At 53.2% G+C, this 20,083-nt stretch overlaps 1 protein-coding gene across 3 annotated transcripts in view; it reads right to left on the bottom strand.

The window, feature by feature from the left end:
* Nucleotides 1–20,083, bottom strand: part of BCAR3 (BCAR3 adaptor protein, NSP family member) — a 110,785-nt gene that overhangs the window by 13,240 nt on the left and 77,462 nt on the right. For 2 of the 3 annotated variants that reach the window (XM_025872222.2, XM_025872223.2), the window contains 6 exons: nucleotides 17,423–17,551; nucleotides 13,920–14,362; nucleotides 10,661–10,764; nucleotides 8,974–9,626; nucleotides 3,775–3,890; nucleotides 55–226 (listed from right to left, as the gene is read on the bottom strand). In XM_025872222.2, the coding sequence (XP_025728007.1) occupies nucleotides 55–226; nucleotides 3,775–3,890; nucleotides 8,974–9,626; nucleotides 10,661–10,764; nucleotides 13,920–14,362; nucleotides 17,423–17,551 (1,617 nt within the window). Of the gene's footprint in view, nucleotides 1–54; nucleotides 227–3,774; nucleotides 3,891–8,973; nucleotides 9,627–10,660; nucleotides 10,765–11,565; nucleotides 11,782–13,919; nucleotides 14,363–17,422; nucleotides 17,552–20,083 lie in introns of those variants that run through there. The other variant, XM_025872225.2, reaches the window with a different exon arrangement.

The raw sequence follows: 20,083 nt of genomic DNA, 5'->3' as shown, positions 1-20,083 counted from the left end.
GAACTCAGAAGTCCACACAGGCACGCAGGGTGCACCGATCCAGGGGCAATTTACCTGCGGCATTTCCAGGGCTTTCATGATGGCCGAGAAAGAATAGAGGTCCCCCATGGAGTCTTTCAGTTCCACCGCCACCTGGATGATCCTATTGAGGGTGGCCGCTCGGTCCTCCAGAGTGCCCGTGCAGCCCAGAATGTCCACTGCGATGCCGATGGCCATCGTGTTGTGTCTGGGAGGGAGGAGATCAGTGGTCAGGCCCAGGGCAGATAGGACTAGGGGGAAAGGAACGCAAACCAGCCTGGAAAAGGACTCGATTTGTGCTGTTTGCCATTTCGCCTTGTGATGCGCTGGCAGCTAGTGGCCGATTTCAATGGTGAGACCCGCCCCCCCCGCCCACAGGCTGACAGCAGCAGGGCCCAGGCTAGGCCTCAGAGGATGCACTGTTTAGAGTCAGAAAGGACAGATGCCACAGGACAGGGCCACGTTCGGCCCTGCATCTGGAGCCCGAAGAGGTCCTCCTGGGGTGAAGCTACTCAGAAGTACACGGGGCTCCTTGTACCTTCCACCACAAGAGGTCTGGGGAGACCCCCGGTCCCTCAACACGCTGGGAAATCCCATCCTCAGGGAAGCCCTGGGCCACCTCCACTGTGCACCCTGGACTGGGGAAGGGAAGGAACAGAAAAATGAGAGCATATGCTTGACCCAAGACGAAGACACGGGTCTCGGAACTTAAGAAGGAATGAGGAACTAAGAATGGAGAGTCTGTGGCTCTGGTCAAGAGGCCAGAAGGTGAATGGAGATGTGGACAAAGACTGCATGGCTGACCGACAGGAATTTCCCTGTCAAGTTAGACTCTAATAAAAGAGAAATCTTGTATCTGCCAACAATCCTCGCTTTTCACATCCTGTACTACCCGGATCAAGCTCACAGACCCACAACAGGAAGCAGAGGGATCTTTTCTCCACATGACAATGGGACTAATGTGAACGGGGTCGCAGAGCAGTCTCTGCTAATGGCAGGCGGCACAGACCGCAATCCTTTCCTTCTCTTAGTCAGGACCAGAGAGTTGACTGCACTGGGCCAGAATGGCCTCCATGAACTTTCCCTCAGGCCATGGTACCAGTGCCAGAGGTAAAGCCCCCATCCACAGGTATGGTTACCAAAATACAACATGGCTTTGACACTCTGGGGCATCTTGTTCTCAAAGTTCACAGCCAAGGATGTCACTCCATGGCCATACTCTTCTCTGCCCACAGAGGCCCACAGTGGTGGGCTCTCAGTGCCTTGAGCCAACGGTGGTATGATTCATCAAGTGGCTAGCCCTACCACTTTCTCTAGCGATTATGAAATACGTGATGAGCTCAGCTGTCTCTGAGTGTGTGTGTGTGTGTGTGTGTGTGTGTGTGTGTGACCACAGGTTGTTACCTAACTGCTCCACTCCTCCATTTCTTCACTGTAAAAATGGGAGCAAGGGTTGTTGTGAGAAAGAGAGAGGGTGTGGGGGTGTCAGAATCACTAGAGTGCCCGTTGCTGATAGGACCCTAGCAAAGGGTGGTTGTGACCACAACTGTCTCTATGTGCACAACTTGCTCTGCATCCTGGTCCATTTTGTCAGTCTGTCTCTATCTACTTTTTTTCTTTCTTCTTCCTGAGGTCTTCATAAATGGATTCTAACAAAGTATATTTTTATTGCCTGCTGAATTTATTGAAGAGTTTTCTTGCTTATTAATTGCAAAGTGTTAAGGTTGAGCTGAGCATTTCCAATGTTTCTTTTACCTGACAGTAAACTGGCTTCCCGTGTTGCCGTCAATTGATTCTTCTGTTCACTGTTTTTTTCCTGTGTTTTAAACGGCCCTTAATAAAAGACAGGTTCTCTACTCCTCTGGCATCATGTCAGTGGTTAACGGAGTAATTCTATCCATTCATTCAACCACCCTGTGCCTAAAACCTCCCTCATACAGCACTATAGGAAAAACTACTCAGCATGGCAGGTCTGAGGCAAGAAGAGGCACTGAATGTTATACAAAGGACATCTCCACTCAGCAGGCCTGGGAGGGGTGAGGTGGTAAGCTAAAAATAAAGAGTGGTCTGTATCCGATTCTCAAACACAAGAAGATGATGTCATCTGACCCTTCGAAATGGCTATCACCTTGGCCTTTATTTAGTACACAGGCTGTAAGGAAGAAACCTGCTCCCCAGGCTCTAGGAGGCAGGTCCCCCAGGTCAGCCCTGGCCAGGAAGCACAGCGAGGAGAGAGTTCCCAGGGAAGTGGCGATCAGGAGAAAGAGGAAACAGATGTAGACAGGCAAGGAAGTCAGAAAACAGCCCTGAGGAGCCCCCAGCTGGCCAACCTCCACCGGGGCCTGAGTGCACGTCCAACATACCCAACGGCAGGGATAAAGTAAGGCCTGCAACCTGGGGGATTTGCGCCAACGTGCCTTGCATGAGGAATGGGGCCGCGTGGCAGCACGGCTCACCTCTGTTGTAACGGTGACCGCTGGCCCAGCAACAACAGAGGGCAAAGCTAGCGGAGCGGAGAAGCAGGCCCCTGGGGCTTGGGGAGGGGAGAGGGTGCCTGCAGAGAGAGGCTAGAATCTAGGAAAGCCTGTAGGAAAAGGAGGAAAATTCACACAATTCTCCAAAGGCATTAAACAACAAGGATGCTTGAACAAAGCCAAGGACCATTTCCTAACCTCCTGCCTCCCAGAAGCCTTTCATTCGGCATTCCGGGTGTTTTCTCTCTGTGGCTGGGAACCAGAGTCATGGCGGTATGGGGGCCGGCTCATCTGCTTTCTGGCCAGGGAACCTTGAAAGTGGCAGATCCCCCAGGCTCCCTGAAATGCACCGTTTACTTTCTAGGGGCTGACCTCCTAGGACTGCGTTGTCCACCAGCCACATATGGCTATTTAAGCAGCAAACAGTAAAATACAACAGTGTGTCCCTCCATTGCCACATTCCAAGCTCTCGATAGTCCCCTGTGGTTAGTGGCTACTGTCATGAGCTAAAAACATTTCAGCCGCCACAGAGGATGGCCTGGACAGCACTAAAGACCTAGAATGTCCGTGTGTCCATTACAACCCACGTTTGTGTCATGACAATTAGGAAATTGGCTGGAAAAAACAGGATACTTAAGATAACAAGACAGTCTTGCCCAAAATCAATGGTCTTTCCATGTGTGTCAAGTCCAATGTCTGCGGCGATATGGGCATCTAGCCTAGCACTTCTTTTAAAAACATGCCTCGCTCTTTCTGTCTTTTTAATTTCTAGGCCTTCAGCGCTCCGGCAGGTGGGTTTCCGCGGGCTTTTTCAGGAGACTGGGAGAAGGGGGCAGTGAACGCCGCAGAGGCCAGGGGGCCTGAGCACCACCGTCCGCTGCCCGCCTCTCAAAGAAAACACTGTTCAGACTCTGTTCTTCCCAACCCTTCCCACGAACTCCCACTTATTCCTAGTGCGATCCTGAACTCCAGAGAGACAGAGCAATGGCCGCTCAGGGAGGTGGGGCTGTGGGTGGCGAGGTGTCCGCCCAGCCAGGGCCCAGGCCGGCGCAGGGGTGACTTGGGCTAGCGCGGGCCAGCGGTCTCTTCTGTCCTCCACTCCCTCCTGGAGCAGGGACAGGAGCGTGTTCTTTCCCCGGACTTCCTCTGTGCTATGTCTTTGTGCCTCTCTAGGAATTCTGTGGCTAAGGCTTCCGGAAGAAGGGAAGGGCTCGGGCTGGGTCGGTCTGTTCTGGAAGCTGCTGTTCGATGGGCCCGAAACGCAGGGGGCGGCACTGCTCACCTTTCAATTATGTCCAGGCGCAGCTGGTGGCCATAAGGCAAGGTGACAAGCTCCAGCCCTGAGCTCACGCCCATGCTCTTCCTCATCTCTTCCGACACTTCAAGTATCCTCGCAACCTGTCAAGAACACAGGCTGAAACAGACTGGATTGGGAAGTGGGCTCGCTGCGGACACGACCGCAGCTCGTGAAAAGAAACACACGGAACTGGGACAGTGTGGATGCACATGCCGCGTTTCGTTTGGGGCAGCAGCGTCCCCACACACAGTTTTTTAGAGGAGATCTCAAGGATTCTAGGACACCCCTGGAATCTAAGACCGGGGAGGAAAGCACCTAGCATGGCCTGCAGAATCTGCAGATCCGGTGTTTCTGGCCGGCAGGAGAACGGCGTCGCCCTCCCAGCTCCTGGCCACCACAGGCCGGGACAGCGACTGCGGCCGAGCACCCGCGCCTCTGCTGCCGACTCTGCTGGTCGTGTCCTCACTTAACGGCCGGGCAGGCTGTTAAGGTATCCTTAACTACCCCTCTCCTGGGCTCAGTCAAGGCACCATACGTCTGGAAACCTTTAGAAACATGTAGAGTGATTTGAAACCCGAGGTCTCAAGCACACCCTTTTCTCCCCCAGGAGGCCTTCCTTAAAGAAAATCTTTGTTTGTCCTAGCCAGCTCTCCCGTCTTGCTTCTAGTGCGTAATCACAGGCCATCGGCACCAGGTATTAGCCGACCATTTGTATTTAATACATGCTGCCTCGAACTGTTACAAACGACTCACTGCCTCTCGAGCACCAGGCTAATGACGCTTTGCAGCATACTGACGTCTAACGGTGCAGCCAGCAGACACAGTGCGTCTAACGGACCCTGGACACGTGGCCGGCACAGGACGATTCCTCTCCTCCATCTGCTGGAGTTGTCCTCGACTATAATCATCCCAGGCGTCAGAACAGCCCAGATGTCTTCATAACAGGCCACAAAAAACATCTGAAGTTTGGCTGATATTATTAACGCTAACCCTTAACCTCTGTGGTTGAGCAAAGGAACCACTGTCAGCCCTGAGGAAATGGACCTGCAGGAACTGGCTATCCAGGGGCAGACTGGGAAGCAGAGTGCAGGATTCCTACTATGCTCTCTGGGCCTCAGTATCCCCTTCTCTAACGCAGCTGCTAAGTTCGCCTCTCCCAAGGACTTTGCAAAGGATCAAATGACTTTAAAGCTATTTGAAAATAAGAGTTGTGAACCACTGGCATGTAGAACAGGGAAGAATTTCCCTCTGGAAAGGGATTTACACCTTGACCATGGCCAGACGGCCCAGATGTATACCCCAGCCACCTGCGGTCACACACACTTTGCTTGCTTGTTTAGACAGCTGCCCCATCAGAAGCTCCAAGCCCAGCCTCTGGGTGGTGGGCACCCTCCAATTCACACACCATCTGTGTAATGAGATTCAAAGGCTCATTACACAATCCAGTTTTGTGCCAGAAGCACTAGTGACCCGAGTGATCACTGCTCTGAGAGAGAAGCCTCCAAGTCGGTGTTACTTCAGTACAAACACGCAACCCCCTGGTCACATTCCTGGAGGTTTGCCAGGATACGCCGACACCTGCTTGCCCCAAAGCTGAGGTAAGGACAAGGGGATCCTGAGCTCATGCTGCAGAACCTGGATTTGGGCCTCTGGGAAAAGGCCCAGAGCCATGCAGATCAGAGACAGAGAGGAGGGATGGACACTTCTGGAGCATTTACTATCAGACGGACCCGGCATGCAACATCAGCGCTCCCCGATGAGGCATTCCAGCCCTGCTCTGCTCTTCTGATCTCAGTTACCCTCGCTCTGCAGGATTGCCAAACTGCCCAAGGGAGCTGCTGCAGTGGTTTATGGGGGTGTTGGCGGGGCCTGGCCCTCCCCCCAGCTGCCAAGGGATCTTCTGAACTGCAGAGAGACTGCCTGGCTCGGCCCACCATCTCTGCTGCCCTCAGCACAGGACTCTGCTCTGCTCTATGCACTTAAGGGCCTGTCTCCCTCACTGAACTGCAAAGTGCTTTGAAGCAGCTTTGAAGCAACAACCTGGCATGAGCCCAGAAGGAGAGACTTAGCATCCAAGGAAAGACCTGTGAGTCCCTCCCCTCCCCCCACCCCATCCCCACCTTCACTGCCCACACAGCGAGTCCTCTGTACACGAAACCCTTGACAGCAGAGTCTCTGCGCACCTGCTGCTTGCCACCCAGAAGACCGGGGTTTTCGCATTCTTCGTCTGGTCAATTCCTATTCCGCCTTTAAAACTCATCTCAGACATCCCCTCCCTGATCCCTCGTCCTTCCCCCACGTTCAAGACCCTGCCTCAGAGGCCCCACAGCTCCTGTGCCTTCCCCTGAGGAGCATGTCCCACCTGGGCTGTGGTCTGAAGTCCTGTATCACTGTCACCCCCCACGTCCCCCACCACAGCCCAGCCAGGCCCACAGTTAGGTGCTCAAGCAAGGCTCAATACCCAACGCTAACACCTAAGCCTCATTCTGGGCCAGCCATGGTGTGTGGAGGGCTCTACATAAGTTATTTTATTTGGTCTTAGTCCTCACAACCACCTGTGTAGCTGGTATGGTTCTCTTACTTTTATAGTGGGGGCAGAAAGAACCAGAAAGTTGAGAGCCTGAGGTTAGACTCAGCGATTTCATCCCCAGAGGCCAACTCTTACCTACTGGGCCCCACTTCTAGATACTGCATGATACCGCAGGAGACATGCTGCACTCTGGGTGAGGCCAGAGCGGTGCCCACTTGCAGGGTGAGAGGGGCTCAGTGGATGCCCACCCCAACCATGCCCAGGAGGGGCCGGACACTGCAGGACGGGCAGCCTTGAGGCACTCAGGACCACCCACTGTCATGACAGCCTTCCTGGGCATCAGCCCCGGGCTCTACATGGGGTGGGAACCAGCCTTGGGCCCAAATGCTGTCCAGTGTCTCTTCTCAGCTTCTGATAGGCCCTGTCTGGTGGTCACTGCATCTGGAGTGGGTAACAACAGCCTGTCTATTTCCCTCAGAGACACTGATTGTGCCTGCGTTGTTGGCAAAGCCCTGAAGCCAGTGGTTCCAGGAAGAGAATAAGGAAATGGCAATGGACTCGGGAGGGAGGGAGACTATAAACAGCCCTGCCCTTGGAGATTGAAGGTGAGCAGAGTCAGGTGGACTTCTGCTCCAGGTCTCCTCCTTGCTGCCAGGGGGCTCTACCCACCCCTTCTTCCAGGGGTGCCTAAAGGCAAACGGGGGCACCTGGGTGGCTCAGTCGTTAAGCGTCTGCCTTCGGCTCAGGTCATGGTCCCAGGGTCCTGGGATGGAGCCCCATGTCGGGCTCCCTGCTCCGCGGGAAGCCTGCTTCTCCCTCTCCCTCTCCCCCTGCTTGTGTTCCCTCTCTCGCTGTCTTTCTCTGTCAAATAAACAAAATCTTTAAAAAAAAAACAATAAAAATAACAATAAAGGCAAACAGGGGAGATGGGTCCTACCAGGAGCACAAAATGCAAAGAAAGAAACCAAACAAGAAAAAGGGCAGGCTTCATGTTCCTTCAGTCGAGAACAGATTTGAGCTCTAGATTCATGGCTGCCAAGGTGGTGGGAACGTTCTAGACCCTCCTGCCAGAGGGTATTCAGGCATTTCACCTCCACCTAGACCCTCCTAGATCCTCCAAGCACTGAAGTCACAGGGAAGAAGGATTCATTTCCTCCTGGGAATAAGGCTGTTCTGTCAATCCCGATCCATGTTTCTCCAAGGAGCTTCCTCTCTGGAGAACTCAGGCAGACTCACACCAGACTCCTGGCCTGTTGGCATACCAGGGCCCAGGCCAGCAACCAGAACAGGAATCTTAAATCCTCTTACTGCCCAAACGGATTTAGCCCGCTTTCAAGTGAGGTAAGCATTTAATATGACCGGTGAGCCCTGCCCAAGGACAGCTAGCCCACCATGTGAACAAATCCTCGTTCTTTAGCACTGCCCCTCTCCTGGTTCTTTCCCCAGGGCGAGCGCCCCTGCCCTTCCAACACACACACACGGGGACCATCACCCAGGCCTCTTCCAGGTGCTGGGTTTGTGGAGCCCAAAACAGCTAGCACCTGCTTCAAGTTCCTCAAGGCTGTTTTGAGAGGCCTTCTGTCCCCCTAAGAGGTCCGTCAACTAGGGACTTCCCGGGGTGCTCAGGGACTACATTTCCTGCCGTGAGTCATGACCCAGGAAATGTATTTAGGAAAATTCAGTTCTTTGACAGGCCCTGAACTTTGAAGGTAATTAACTAATGAGCTACAAATGAATAAGGGGTTTAAATCTCACTAAGGCCTTACCTGTCACTCCAACACTCGGATCTCTCTATAACTGAGGGGTAGGATGAGCCCCTCCCAGCCTGAGACACTTGCTTTCTAGAAAGATCTGTCCGAAGGATAACCTTGCCATGGGGTCACTTATGAACAAAAGCTGCCCATATCTAAAAGAAATGCTTCCTATCAAAATTGATGATGTAAACATATATTTAGTCACATGAAAAGATAGTCATGCTATGTTGTTTGATCAAAGACACTGGGTTTAAAAGAGTATGTTTAGAAAAAAATACAATAAAACAGAATCATCTGTTTAGGCCTGTGGTAAACACATACATGCGCATGAAATTATTTACATGTATCTGTTTGCAGAGCAAATGTTAACCATGGTGATCATCAAGAAAGTACACTTTGTATAATTTTTTTCTTTTCTCTTAAACTGTATTTTATAATTTTCCTAAATTGACCAAGTATTACTTGTGAAAAAAATCAAGGGTAAATTTAAAAATGTCTATTAAGTCCATTTTAGTAACAATAAATATACATTGGGTGTGTATATGTATATATAATGCATCACGTATAATAAAATAAAAATAACCTGGGCTCTGTGACGCCAGAAAGTACATTTTCATCTACAGTCCTCTTTCCTTGGACTTGACTTTCCCAGTTCTGACCCAGCTGAGGCGGGACAGGCCCGCCATCCTTCTGCCCGAGGGGAGTTCCGCAAGCTTCTAGCCCGGGCAAAGGTTGTCCCAGGCCTGTGCTTCCTACCCTTTAAATACATCCCCGCCCAGGTTATCTTCTGACTTTTTCTCCCAGCCACGCATTTCAGGGGTGAGGTGGAGGGAGGCCAGCCTTCCAACTCCTTCCAAACATTCCGAAGCCAGAACCAAGCTCACCTGACTGGCCACTTACCACGCAGTCCGTGCTCAGCATGTGCTGGGCAATGACCTTGGGGTCGTGCTGAGTGAACAGTTCTTTCGCCCGCTTCAGCAGTGCTGTTTCCAGGGGCTTGTTCTCAGGAAGAAGGAGCTTCGACTCAAAGTCATTGGGTCTGAACGAGGAGGCCGTCTCCAGACGGGGCAGCACAAACTGGGCCTCATCCTCCTCTGGCCCCTGGTCCGTCTGCACGGCCGGCGCCACCCAAGGCCCTGCCCCGTCATCGTCGAGGATCAAGTAGTTGGTGCCGGAGTTCCGGGGACCCGGCACCCCGTTCTGCTTGGCCGTCAGCAGCTCCACGTAACTGTCCTGGGCACAGAGGGGGGGCCTCGCCCCCCTGTCGCAGCCCGCAGCGAAGGCTGGGTTCAGTTCACAGTAGTTGGCCTCTGAGTTGAGCCAGGTGGATGGAGACGGGGGAGCCTTGAGGAAGGGTGCCTTGCAGGGCTTGGGCGGCGGCTTGGGGCACAGCTGGCTGTCTGAGCCCCTCAGGGCCTCCCCTGCCCTAGCGTCCGAGGAGACCCTCCGAACCAATGCCGGGCTCAGGGTGGGCTCGCTGCCCGTCCTGAACACCGGTGAGTTTGGGCGGGGGCTTGTGTCCACCCCTGGGGGCTGAGGGGGCAATTTACAGCCTGTGGAGGAAAAGAGAGGGTCAGGAAAAGCTTAGCTGCTCGGGGAGCACAAAGCAAAACTGGAGTGACAACTTCAGCTCTCCATTCATGCCCTTGGGTTTCAACTTTCACTTCCCAAAGATAACTCGGTAGGACTGCCCCACGCCCAATCTAGCGCAGTCCAGAGCATTTCCAGGGCTGGCTGGCTGCACCCCACTTCTGGGGGGATTCTAAATCCCAGTGACTTCCAGCAGCTGGGCTGCAGTGTCATTTTATGGTCAGAGAAGCTTAGTCCAGTCAGAACAGGACAAGACATGGCGCCTGGAGGTCAGTGAGTAATCTAGTCTTTAGTCATATAGCATGAGGGCCTGAGTCACTCTCACAGCCAGGGCGGATCCAGCCAGCCTTGAGGGAGAGCCAGAGGCACCCCAGGACGGGGGGAACAAGATGCTGAGCTAACCCACATAGAAGTGGTTCACCAAGGGGCATTAGGAAAATCACCCCGTTGTCCCAAGGAAGGTCAGTTATAAAAATAATGAACCACCACCACATCACTCACTGACACAGTTGCTTACGAGGTCTGCCCACATCCCACAGCTCCTCGTTCTCTGGCTGCAAACGGAGAATGGAGAGGAGGAGGGGTCCCCCAGGAAGCCCAGCACTGAGCCAGCCCCCTCCGCCCCCGGGGGGCACAGAGAGAGCACACCTCTGTCGTGAAGGCTACCAGTTAGCGGGTAAGCGTGGGTCAGAAAACCTGGGTTCAAATGCTGGCTTCACCACGGGCAAGACGGGCAACTGGATGGGTTATTTCACCTCTGTGCCTCAGTGTCCTCAGCAAGAAGAGGATAATCATTCCCGCTCTGAAGGTTTGTTATGAGGCTGAAAAGCTAGCTAGCACCCATAAAGGGACCTCATCTGGATACAGCTGCACAAACCCCTTACCCTCCAGCCTTGTGTTGTCCCCACATCAGGGGACCAGACAGAGCAGGGAAACAGCCTGAAGGAAATCAGGCTAACACTGTCACCCTCCTCCCAGAAAAGTCCCAAAGACCTACCAAGTGGCAGGTAACTTTCCGACTGGTGCGCTTTGAGGGATAAGGCTCTTCTGTCCTGCATGTGATCCAGGGAGGCTGGCTGGCTACCGCTCTTCTCTTTATTTCTGAAGCAGAAGATAAGTGGAGCAGAAACATGTCATTAAATCGTAAAACCTTTAGGCAGCATCATGGAAAGTTTTTAAGAGAAAAGACTGCTTAGAAGGCGAGTGGTACAGCACATCCCAACAGTAATGTCTGTTGGAGGAGGAAATTGCTGCTGGGGGCGGTTAACACAGGACTGTACCCTGGGCTCCATCCCCGCGTCCCCAGGACCAGCAAAGTCAGGTCCCAGGCTGCCTCCTCTGAGCCCTTCCAGCTGGTTGAGCAAAGATTTCATGATCCTCTCAGGAAAATCTGATGAACTGGAATGTGTACTTTTAACAGAGCTTAAAATTACTTACAGACCCAGAAGGAGTGACTTGTTTAACTAAAATGCGTTTTCCACCATGCCTCGTGGTGTCAGTTAGGAAGGAAGCTGTGGGGCAGTCTGCATTTCAGCGCAAGTCACCATGTCCCCTAGACAATCCGCAGGATCACCGGGGGAGCCAGCCACTCTCATCCTCCCGGAAGGACCAGGGCCACACAGCCGGCCTCCTGCTGAGCTGGGGAAGGGCCCGAGCCTCCACTAAGCCGGGTGCCGGGAGGCACAGGGTGCAGCCCCGCACGGAAGCGGAGATGTCACTTTCCACACAATTTGCTGGCACCCCTCTGCTTCCCTGCCTATTCAGACTGGGAGTTTCTCTAGCCCCCACAAACAGAATCTCTTCTTTGCTAGAAGAGACTGCACCGCACCAGTCAAGTTGTAATGAACTTTAATGGGCCCTCCCACAAGCTTAGGTTATAGAAATCAAAAAGTTCTTTCCTACCTTTGCAAGCACCAAAGGAAAAAGCAAACAACCCCCCCGAAAAAACCCCAAACTCCCAGCAACAGAGAAATTCCAGCAACCCCTCAGAGATAAGGCAGGGCAGAGGGCAAATTCCAAAAGGCGATGGCTTCGGCCAAGCGGTATTTCTGCAGTGATCTTTAGAGCAGCCAGACTCCACTGGCCCAGAACCCCCACCTGGGGCGCACCCCGCCAGCTGGCCAACCAGCGGGCCAGACGTCAGCGAAGGTGTGGGCGCCTGAGGGCGAGGGCGCAAGGGGGAGGGCAGGGAGCTTGGCAGCAGGAGGCGCTTTCCTGCGGAGCCCACCCCGCCCCCACGGTTAGACATTCCCAGGCCTGCGGCTGCCCAAAAAGTGGCAGGGCTTAAAAAGCTCTGCTTTCACTGGGCAATCAGAAAAGTTGGCTCTGTTAGGCCTGCCTCATTGACCAAGAGGCTTTCTCAGTCTGTCTTTCATGTCTTATCTTTAAAAAAAAATTTTTATTCTAAATCCGGGTCACTGAAGGCAGACCAGGAGGCAGGCCTTCCTGCCCAGCACCGCACCGGGCAGGGGTTCTGGGCATTGCCCAATACTCCCTGGCTCTGGTCAGGACATTACCTTTTCCTTCCTCTGTTGAGCAGCCAATCCCCACACTCACAAAAGAAACAGAGGAAGAAGTACCCCTTTAATACTTTTAAGGGATCTCCAGTCCATTCTTATTACTAAGAAAAGGAGAATTTCTATGTATCAGTTCTTGCCTCCCTCCCTGCAACTGAGTCCTACATTCTACTGCCCTCCAGAAGATAATATTAATGATTATTGAATAATGATTATTCACACCTACTAGCCCTTTGGCATTGTTCTAAGCACTTTGCAAGTCTTGGATCGTTTAACCCTCACAAACCGCATCATTCCAGCTGGGGAAAGTGAGGCCCAGGGAAGGTAAGTAGCTTGATCAGTGGCGGACCCGCATCTGTGGCCAGGCAGGCAGCGTCCACAGCCAGACGCTGACTAACAGGGACCGGGAGCTCTGTAGCGGCACACGGCCTAGTCTGTATTACTCAGACTCCTGTGTTTTGCTTCTGAATCTTTGCAATCTACCAATTACAGTTTATGACGTTTCCTCCTGTCCAGAAAGAAAACCAGTGCATGCAATAACACATGTTGGTTTAGGTGTGTAAGTTTAGATGCCAGGGAGCCAGAGAAGGGGGGCTGTGTCACCCAGGGGCTGGAGCTCGTCTACACCCTGCCAGGCCCACCTTTTCCCTGCTTTCCCATCTGGAACGGTCAGAGAGCAGCCCAGGCACCCAGCTCCGTGAGAGACAGGTCCTATATGAAGACAGCATGCGCCGCTGGTCATCGAGGGCAGGGCGCCTCAGCTGGGCATCCAGTTCTCTGGAATCTTCTCTCTCCCACCCCCAGGTTCAGGGCACAGCCCCCCAGTCTCTCAGGGTCTCCCATCTTAGGAATCTCATCTTCTCTCACCGAGTCAACCACCCTTTCCATGTGGACCAAGCCCTAATCTAAGCCTTCAGGCTGAACTCCCCTCCCGAACCCCCAAACTGTTGCTGGACACTGGCACTCAGAGATAAGCCTGTGGTCGAGTCTCCAATGCAGCAACTGGTTTTTCCTCCGAAGTCCATCCCCTCTGAGCCCTCCTGTGGTCTCCCACGCGACCTTCTCCAACCTTCCCCACACGCACAACAGTCCCAGGAAGCCAAGGTCCCAGGCTCTCCCTCTACTACCCCTGTACAGCCCGACCCTCCACGACCCACTGACTGGTCTTCCTGCGCCAAGCTCCCTCCCTGCCCCTCCAACACATCGCCACCCTGCTCTATTCTCGGGACATTCACCATGTCAACGTCTTTGAGGTTCCCTCAAACCATTTAGCCCGGCTTTAAGGCCTCCATGATCTGGCTGGGGTCACCTTCCTGAGCCTGCCCCTACCAGCCCCTTACGTGGGCCCTTTGCTTGAGCCCCACCGACCTACCCACTCAAAGCAACGCTCAGCCTCGCCTATTGCCCCACGCATGCGCACACTGAGCCCCCACCAGGAACACCCTCCCCTTTGCAGTGTCTGTCCAAATTTTCCCCAGTCTTCAGACCAGCCGGAATCCTCCTTTCTTCACAAATCTCTCCTGGCCAACGCTCTCCTTCCTCAGCAACTGCGTCCTTTCATGTGGGCACCAACTCAATCGGGAACTCATCCCTCATGACAGCTATTCCAGTAACACTTGGCATTCTTAGTAACATCTTTCACTGTTCCTCGGTTCCCGGGTGAGCTCCTCACCACCGTCCAGAGTGGCCCTGTCGGTCCCAGCACCCCCACCCCCCGCCCCCGACGGGGCCCTGACCCACCTGAGGAGGTTTCCCTTGGGCGAGCTCTGCTCCCGGGCCTGGACGCCGCCCACGGTGAGGCTCAGCCTCTTGCCCACGTCCGGCCTGCCGTCGGCGAGGCTGCCGTCCGGGGCCCGGCCCGGGGAGGTGCCGTAGCGCTCCTGCAGGCAGCGCAGGGGCACCGTCCTGTTGATGGGCTGGAAGATGATGGCTCCGCTCTGCTGGGAGATGGGCCGGCGGTTGCCCACGTAGCAGCGCACCAGGCCGGGGATGGAGTCGAAGCTCTCCGTCTCAAACTGGTACTGCACACGGCTGTAGGCCTCGCTGAGCCGCAGCACCGTCCGGTGGATCTTGAAGTGCTGAGCCAGGTTCTTCCACTGACAGGTCAGGACAAAGTTTCCGGGGCTGGACAAAGAGTCACGAACCAGGAAGTCGCCATCCCGCTGCACGAGGTTTTCTGACACCTTGGGGACAAAACGGTGAGGAGTTGGAAAGGCAAGCGAACACTCCTTTTTTTTTTTTTTTTTAAGATTTTATTTATTTATTGGAGAGAGAGAGAATGAGAGAGAGAGCACATGAGAGGGGGAAGCAGACTCCCTGCTGAGCAGGGAGCCCGATGTGGGCCTCGATCCGGGGACTCCAGGATCATGACCTGAGCCGAAGGCAGTCGCTTAACCAACTGAGCCACCCAGGCGCCCCGCGAACATTCCTTTTCAAAGCGGCACCGCTCTCCGCTTCTCTGGGCCAACAGAGGACAATGCTACTCTGTCTCTTCCTCTTCAGTCGGCTCTTCAGTTTTTCAAACGTCAAATTCTTAGAAGACCCATTCCTGCACCTAGAACTATTAGCCGCCCACCTACCGTGCGCCGAGGGACTGTGGGCGCCGGGCTTCCGGGAGTGAGGGAAGCGGGCCGGCGTCCCCACCGGCGGAGCTGCCGCGTCGGGAGAGCTGCCGCGTCGGCGAAGATACGCAAGCAGCAGGTATGGTACGTCAGATGTTGGAAAGGGAAGGAAGAAGTCAACCGGCAAGGGAGATAAGAAGTGCCTGGGAGGGGAACGAGGGCTGTTCTCTGAGACACGGTGGTCACGGGGGGTGTCATAAGAAGAAGACATGTACGCAGACCTGAAGCAAGTAAAGTGACAGCAAATGAAAGAAAGAAGAAAAGGCATGGCCAGGGAGCCTGAGCCCTCCCCACCCCCAGCAGGCGGAGGAGCGGGTTTTGTCGGCTGGCAGGAGGGGTCCACACGCAAGGGAGGCCAGGCACTGTAGAAGCAGAGACTTGAGTGCCGTGCTGGGCACGCCACTCGCTGGAGGGCCTGTCACCAAGTCAGCTCCGTGTCTCATCTCACTGGCGGATTATATATTTGCATACATAATCTACGCACAGCACCAGACAGCCGCCTGGAACACGGTAGGTGCTCAAAAATTGTTAACTATGGAGATGCTGATGTTTATAGCAAAAGGAGGATCTATACTGTGTTGCAGATGGTCGTTCCTATAGCCAGACCGCCTGGGTTTGCATTCTGGCTCTCCTGGGTGACTTTGGACAAGTTACATCTCTTTATGGTTTAGTTACATCCCCTGTAGAGTGGGGATAATGTCACCTACGCAGGAGCTACAAAGATTTAACGGAGTAAAGTGTTAGCTGTAACTACCATTATTGCTGTTACAGTGTGCCGTCAGACAACCTGAAATGATGTGTGGCTGAAAATTGATACTCATTGCAAGTGGGAAACAAAGTTTATGATCACAATAAAGAGAAGGATGGTGGGGACAGTCGTCAGTTTTATAAAACTTTGACATTTCTCCCAGGATATTCCAACACTGGATCAGTTTGCGTAGAAGAGTGTGCTACCATGGTTACCTTAAAATTGTATCTTTGCCTTAAAAATATGTTTTCACACAGAAATTCCATTTTTTGGGATTGAGCCTGAGGAAATAATTATAGTTATAAACATAGTAGTTATCCTAAAGGATGTTGGTGAAGGTGCCCACCAAAGAGTGGGGCACACATACAATGAACATACACACGACGTAGGCTGGTGTAGAAGACTATCTTACAACAGGAGACAATGCCCGGAACGCATCATTAAATGAAGACAATGGGCTGCAAAAGTCTATGTGGTATGATCTCATACTTGCAAAGCCTGGGAGGAGGAATCATATCAAAATGTTCAGAGTGGCTATCTCCAGGAGAGAGAATTATGGGTGAGAGTTTCATTTTCTTCATTTTATTCTCTGTATAGTCTACAATTTTTTTTTAAGATTTTATTCATTTATTTGACAGAGAGAGATAGTGAGAGAGGGAACACAAGCAGGGGGAGTGGGAGAGGGAGAAGCAGGCCTCCCGCCGAGCAGGGAACGATGCGGGACTCGATCCCAGGACCCTGGGATCATGGCAGATGCTTAACAACTGAGCCACCCAATCTACAACTGTAAATCAATTTTGAACTAAAAAAAAAAAAAAAAGGAGGGCACCTGGCTGGTACAGATGGTTAAGCGTCTGCCTTTGGCTCAGGTTATGATCCCAGGGTCCTGGGATCGAGTCCCGCATCGGGCTCCCTGCTCAGTGGGAAGCCTGCTTCTCCCTCTGCCTCTCTCTCTCTCTCTCTCTCTGTCTCTCATGAATAAATAAATAAAATCTTTAAAAAATTTTAAAAAATTAAAAAAAAGGAAGTTAGAATAGGGATTATTTCTTTGATAGTGCTGACAAATCTGCTACACTAAAAAAAATTGTCACAATATGATGCCCTTCCCCCCACCCCCCACCCATCCATTTCCGGTCATGTTGTCCTGGGTGAATGACTGGCCAGATCAGGTTACGATAAAAACCCAAGAGAAATTCTACACCCTGATTCTGCACTTACATTTTTCAGTTTCTATACTCTTCAAAAAAACCACTCACACCTATCACCCCAAAAGACAATCACACAGAGTACATTCCAGGCCGGGGCGGGGGGTGGGGTGCTGGGGTCGCTGGTATAATTCCTCTACTTCCTAGCTCCAGCCAGGGGCCCAGGCAGGAGAGGGATGGAGTGTGAACAGTCACCAGCCCCACGAGGGCACGGGTGGCCTTGCTGCCCTGTGCCACCCGCCCTGACGATACGCTCTCTTCCCCTGAAATTGAACTACTGCCTTAAGAGAGAAGCTCCAGACAGTAGGAGGCTGCAGGCAGCCGGCCAGGAGTTTAGTGATCTGAACCACAGGCCAGCCTCGTACCTCCTCAGATGCTCCCCCTGCGGCCACGGCCTCCGGCCCGCTCCGGCTTTGCAGACCACAGAACACCGGCCTTTCCTCCATCCACCTCTCGGGCCCAGGGACATGTGCTTTGGGTTCCTGACCTTAGTTCTTCCCAAGGTCTCCTTGGAGACAGGCCTATGTTACCACAGTCCATTTTATTATATTTGCTTTTAGCTGAACTGGGGCTTGCTCTGCTGGGGTGCTGGAGGGCGAGCCCACGGGGTGGGCAGTGTGGTGGCGTTTGAGGCCGGCCGGGCGCACACTGGCAGGAAGGCACAGGTACCTGGCGGGGGATGCGTCCATGGTACCAGGCGTGGCTTCGCAGGTCCTCGCCGCTCAGCAGCAGCTCCTCCTCCAGCTCCTTCTTCAGCCGCTCGGGGGTCCTGTCCATGACGTGCCTCTCCTTGGAGAACTGCAACACAGGGTCACCGGTGACGTCCCCCCGCCCTGCCCAGGACAGCCAGGCCCGCCAGCTGGAAAGGCCCGCCTGCCTCGCGGTTGGCTGCTTGGCTAATCAAGCCAGGATATGCCAAAAGCCTCGTGCAGGTAGGGGAGCCTGGATAATGATTACAATTAGCTGTGACCTTTCCTTTCTCCGGCTGCAAGTATGTAGTAACATTTTCAGCTACACATGGGGACTATGAGAGGAGACGGGTGAGCTGTTCCTGTTATCAGTGGGCTCCGAGAGCCGCTGAAGACAAGGGGCGCTGGCTAGGGGGCGCCAGAGAGAGATGAGCGGGGAGGGAGGCACAACTCAGCCAGGGGACCTTCCTCCTTCTCCTTGGGGACACACACGGAGACGGTCCACACACGGAGCCGGGAAGGACAGCCATCCTCAGATGGCCCATGGTCCAGAGCCGGGAAGGACAGCCGTCCAAAGTGCAGTCCCCGGGCTGACGACGGTAATGGCCCCTAATTCTTTGCTACTGGCAAACTGCAAGTCAGGAACTGAGTTCGCCTTTAGAAACATTTAGAGCAAGCGGACAGAAGAATTTTGTCTCTTGAATCTAGCAACACAAGTCTGACTCTGTGTATTTTGTCTTTTTAATTTCGTTTTTCTGATATTTCATTTTTATGACAGATTAGAACTTGAAACTTAAAAAACTGGTGTCTCGCCTCTGAGGGTTTGAGAATCACGGATATAGGTCGCCGCACGGTGGCTGGGGCGGGAGTCCGGGAGGGCCACACTGGCTCCAGGTTTCATTTAGAATCCACGCCCACTTACATGGGAGCTGAACTTGGACACCTGCCTGGTTCCCAGCAAAACCAGGCTCACGGATCACTGGCTGAAGGTCATGGGAGCAGGAAAACGCTGGGTCTTTGTGTTTTCCCAAGTTCCGCAACTTGGCCTCAAAAGCCTCTAGGAATCACCGATTTCTCATCCCACTGCTCTGCACCTCAGCCAGGGAAGAGGCCCAAATCCTTCTGCACCCAAGGAAAAGGAAACAGACTTGGGATTTTTACAGCCCTCAAGTCTTTGTGGGCACACTGGCCCAGGAGGGCGCCGGCTGTAGAGGGTTCAGGGCCGCTCAGGGTGGGGCTCTGGTTTACCAACTGCTCACTTCTCCGGCTCGGCTTTGCCACCACTCTGCCCCACAGAGCAGACTCCTGCACCGCAGAGATGCCCACGCGGGCCGTGCCAGCTGCCCACAGGCGTCCGCAGCATCCCACATCCATCATTAATTAAGTCCAGTCACATCTGAACACAGCTCATTGGAAAGACTTGAGTCCAGAATGCAGATTGTCCACCAGGCCGCATTCACTGATAGTTTATTGTCTGTCTTGCCTCCCACTGGATTTTAAGTTTCATGAGAACAGAAACCCACCTGCCTTCCTCCCTACCGCCCTCCAGCAATGCCTGAACATATTAGGCTCTCTGGAGTCACTGAATGAACCAGTACCCCAAGATGAGGTCTCTCTAGCCTTTTCTTCATTATGGAGCTTCTCCTCTTCAATCTCAAACTATTCGAAGCCCCATGTCAGCTGAGCATGTTGCCACACAACTAAAGGATGTCATTCCCCAATTTTCCTTGGCCAAGGAAAGGTGCACTGCCGCTTAGCGGGACTTCTAAGCTGAGATGTGACGGCTGGAGCTGCAGCGCCATCTTGGACGGGAGGAGGGAGCCACATCCTCCAAATGGGGCAGCAGGGGCCCCAAAAGGCCCAGATCCCTCACAACAGTCCCAGATTGCCCACCTCCAGAGATTTCGTGCGATCTTTTGTCCTGTTTGAGCCCATATTTTGGCTGCTACTGTTTACTGGCAGCTGAACTAAAATTCTAACCCCTACTGTGACCCTAGCTTCTATTTGGCCACCCTGACAGTCTTTACACAGAGCCTGAATCCCTTGTACTGTGTCCTGGGCCCACTTCTTCTTGGCCCGAGCCCTGAAAATGTAGTCATCAGGAGTCATACGCCCCGTGTAGCCCTCCACTCAAACTGTACTCACCCAGACCCAAAAAGCTGTTCCCTTATTTCTCTTTACAGCCAGTCTCCTTCCTCCCTGATGCCCAATTCCCAGGCCACTTCCCACCATCACCCCCTCTCTCCTTCTCAGCATCCTTCACAAATAGCAAGATTTCTTAGCATTTTATAAACAACAATCCTGCATTCCAGATTTTGAAATAATACTGCAGTACACTTGTTACCAGAAATACAAAATCTGCTATCTTGTTACTTTTGCCCTAATTCCTTAGAGGGAAATCCACAATTATTGTTCTCCCCCCACTGTGGACTGTGGAGATGGGGCACGACAGGGCACTGCAGGAAAGTACCGAGGGAGGAGAGAAAAGGGAGTCAGGAAGACTGACCCTCCCTTGAGATGGAAACTCAGACTTCAAAAACTGTGCCCTTAAGCTCTTGCATAATTTGTGCAAAGTTAGGAGGTTACACAATTGACTAGATTTATAATTTGGGGGAGAGGGGAGGAGGAGGAAGAGAGGGCG

This window comes from Callorhinus ursinus, unplaced genomic scaffold (genome assembly GCF_003265705.2).
Source record: "Callorhinus ursinus isolate GAN/ISIS: 27379988/994484 unplaced genomic scaffold, GSC_fseal_2.0 scaffold9, whole genome shotgun sequence".
NCBI lineage: Eukaryota > Metazoa > Chordata > Mammalia > Carnivora > Otariidae > Callorhinus > Callorhinus ursinus.
This window is presented reverse-complemented; position numbering and strand designations above follow the sequence as displayed.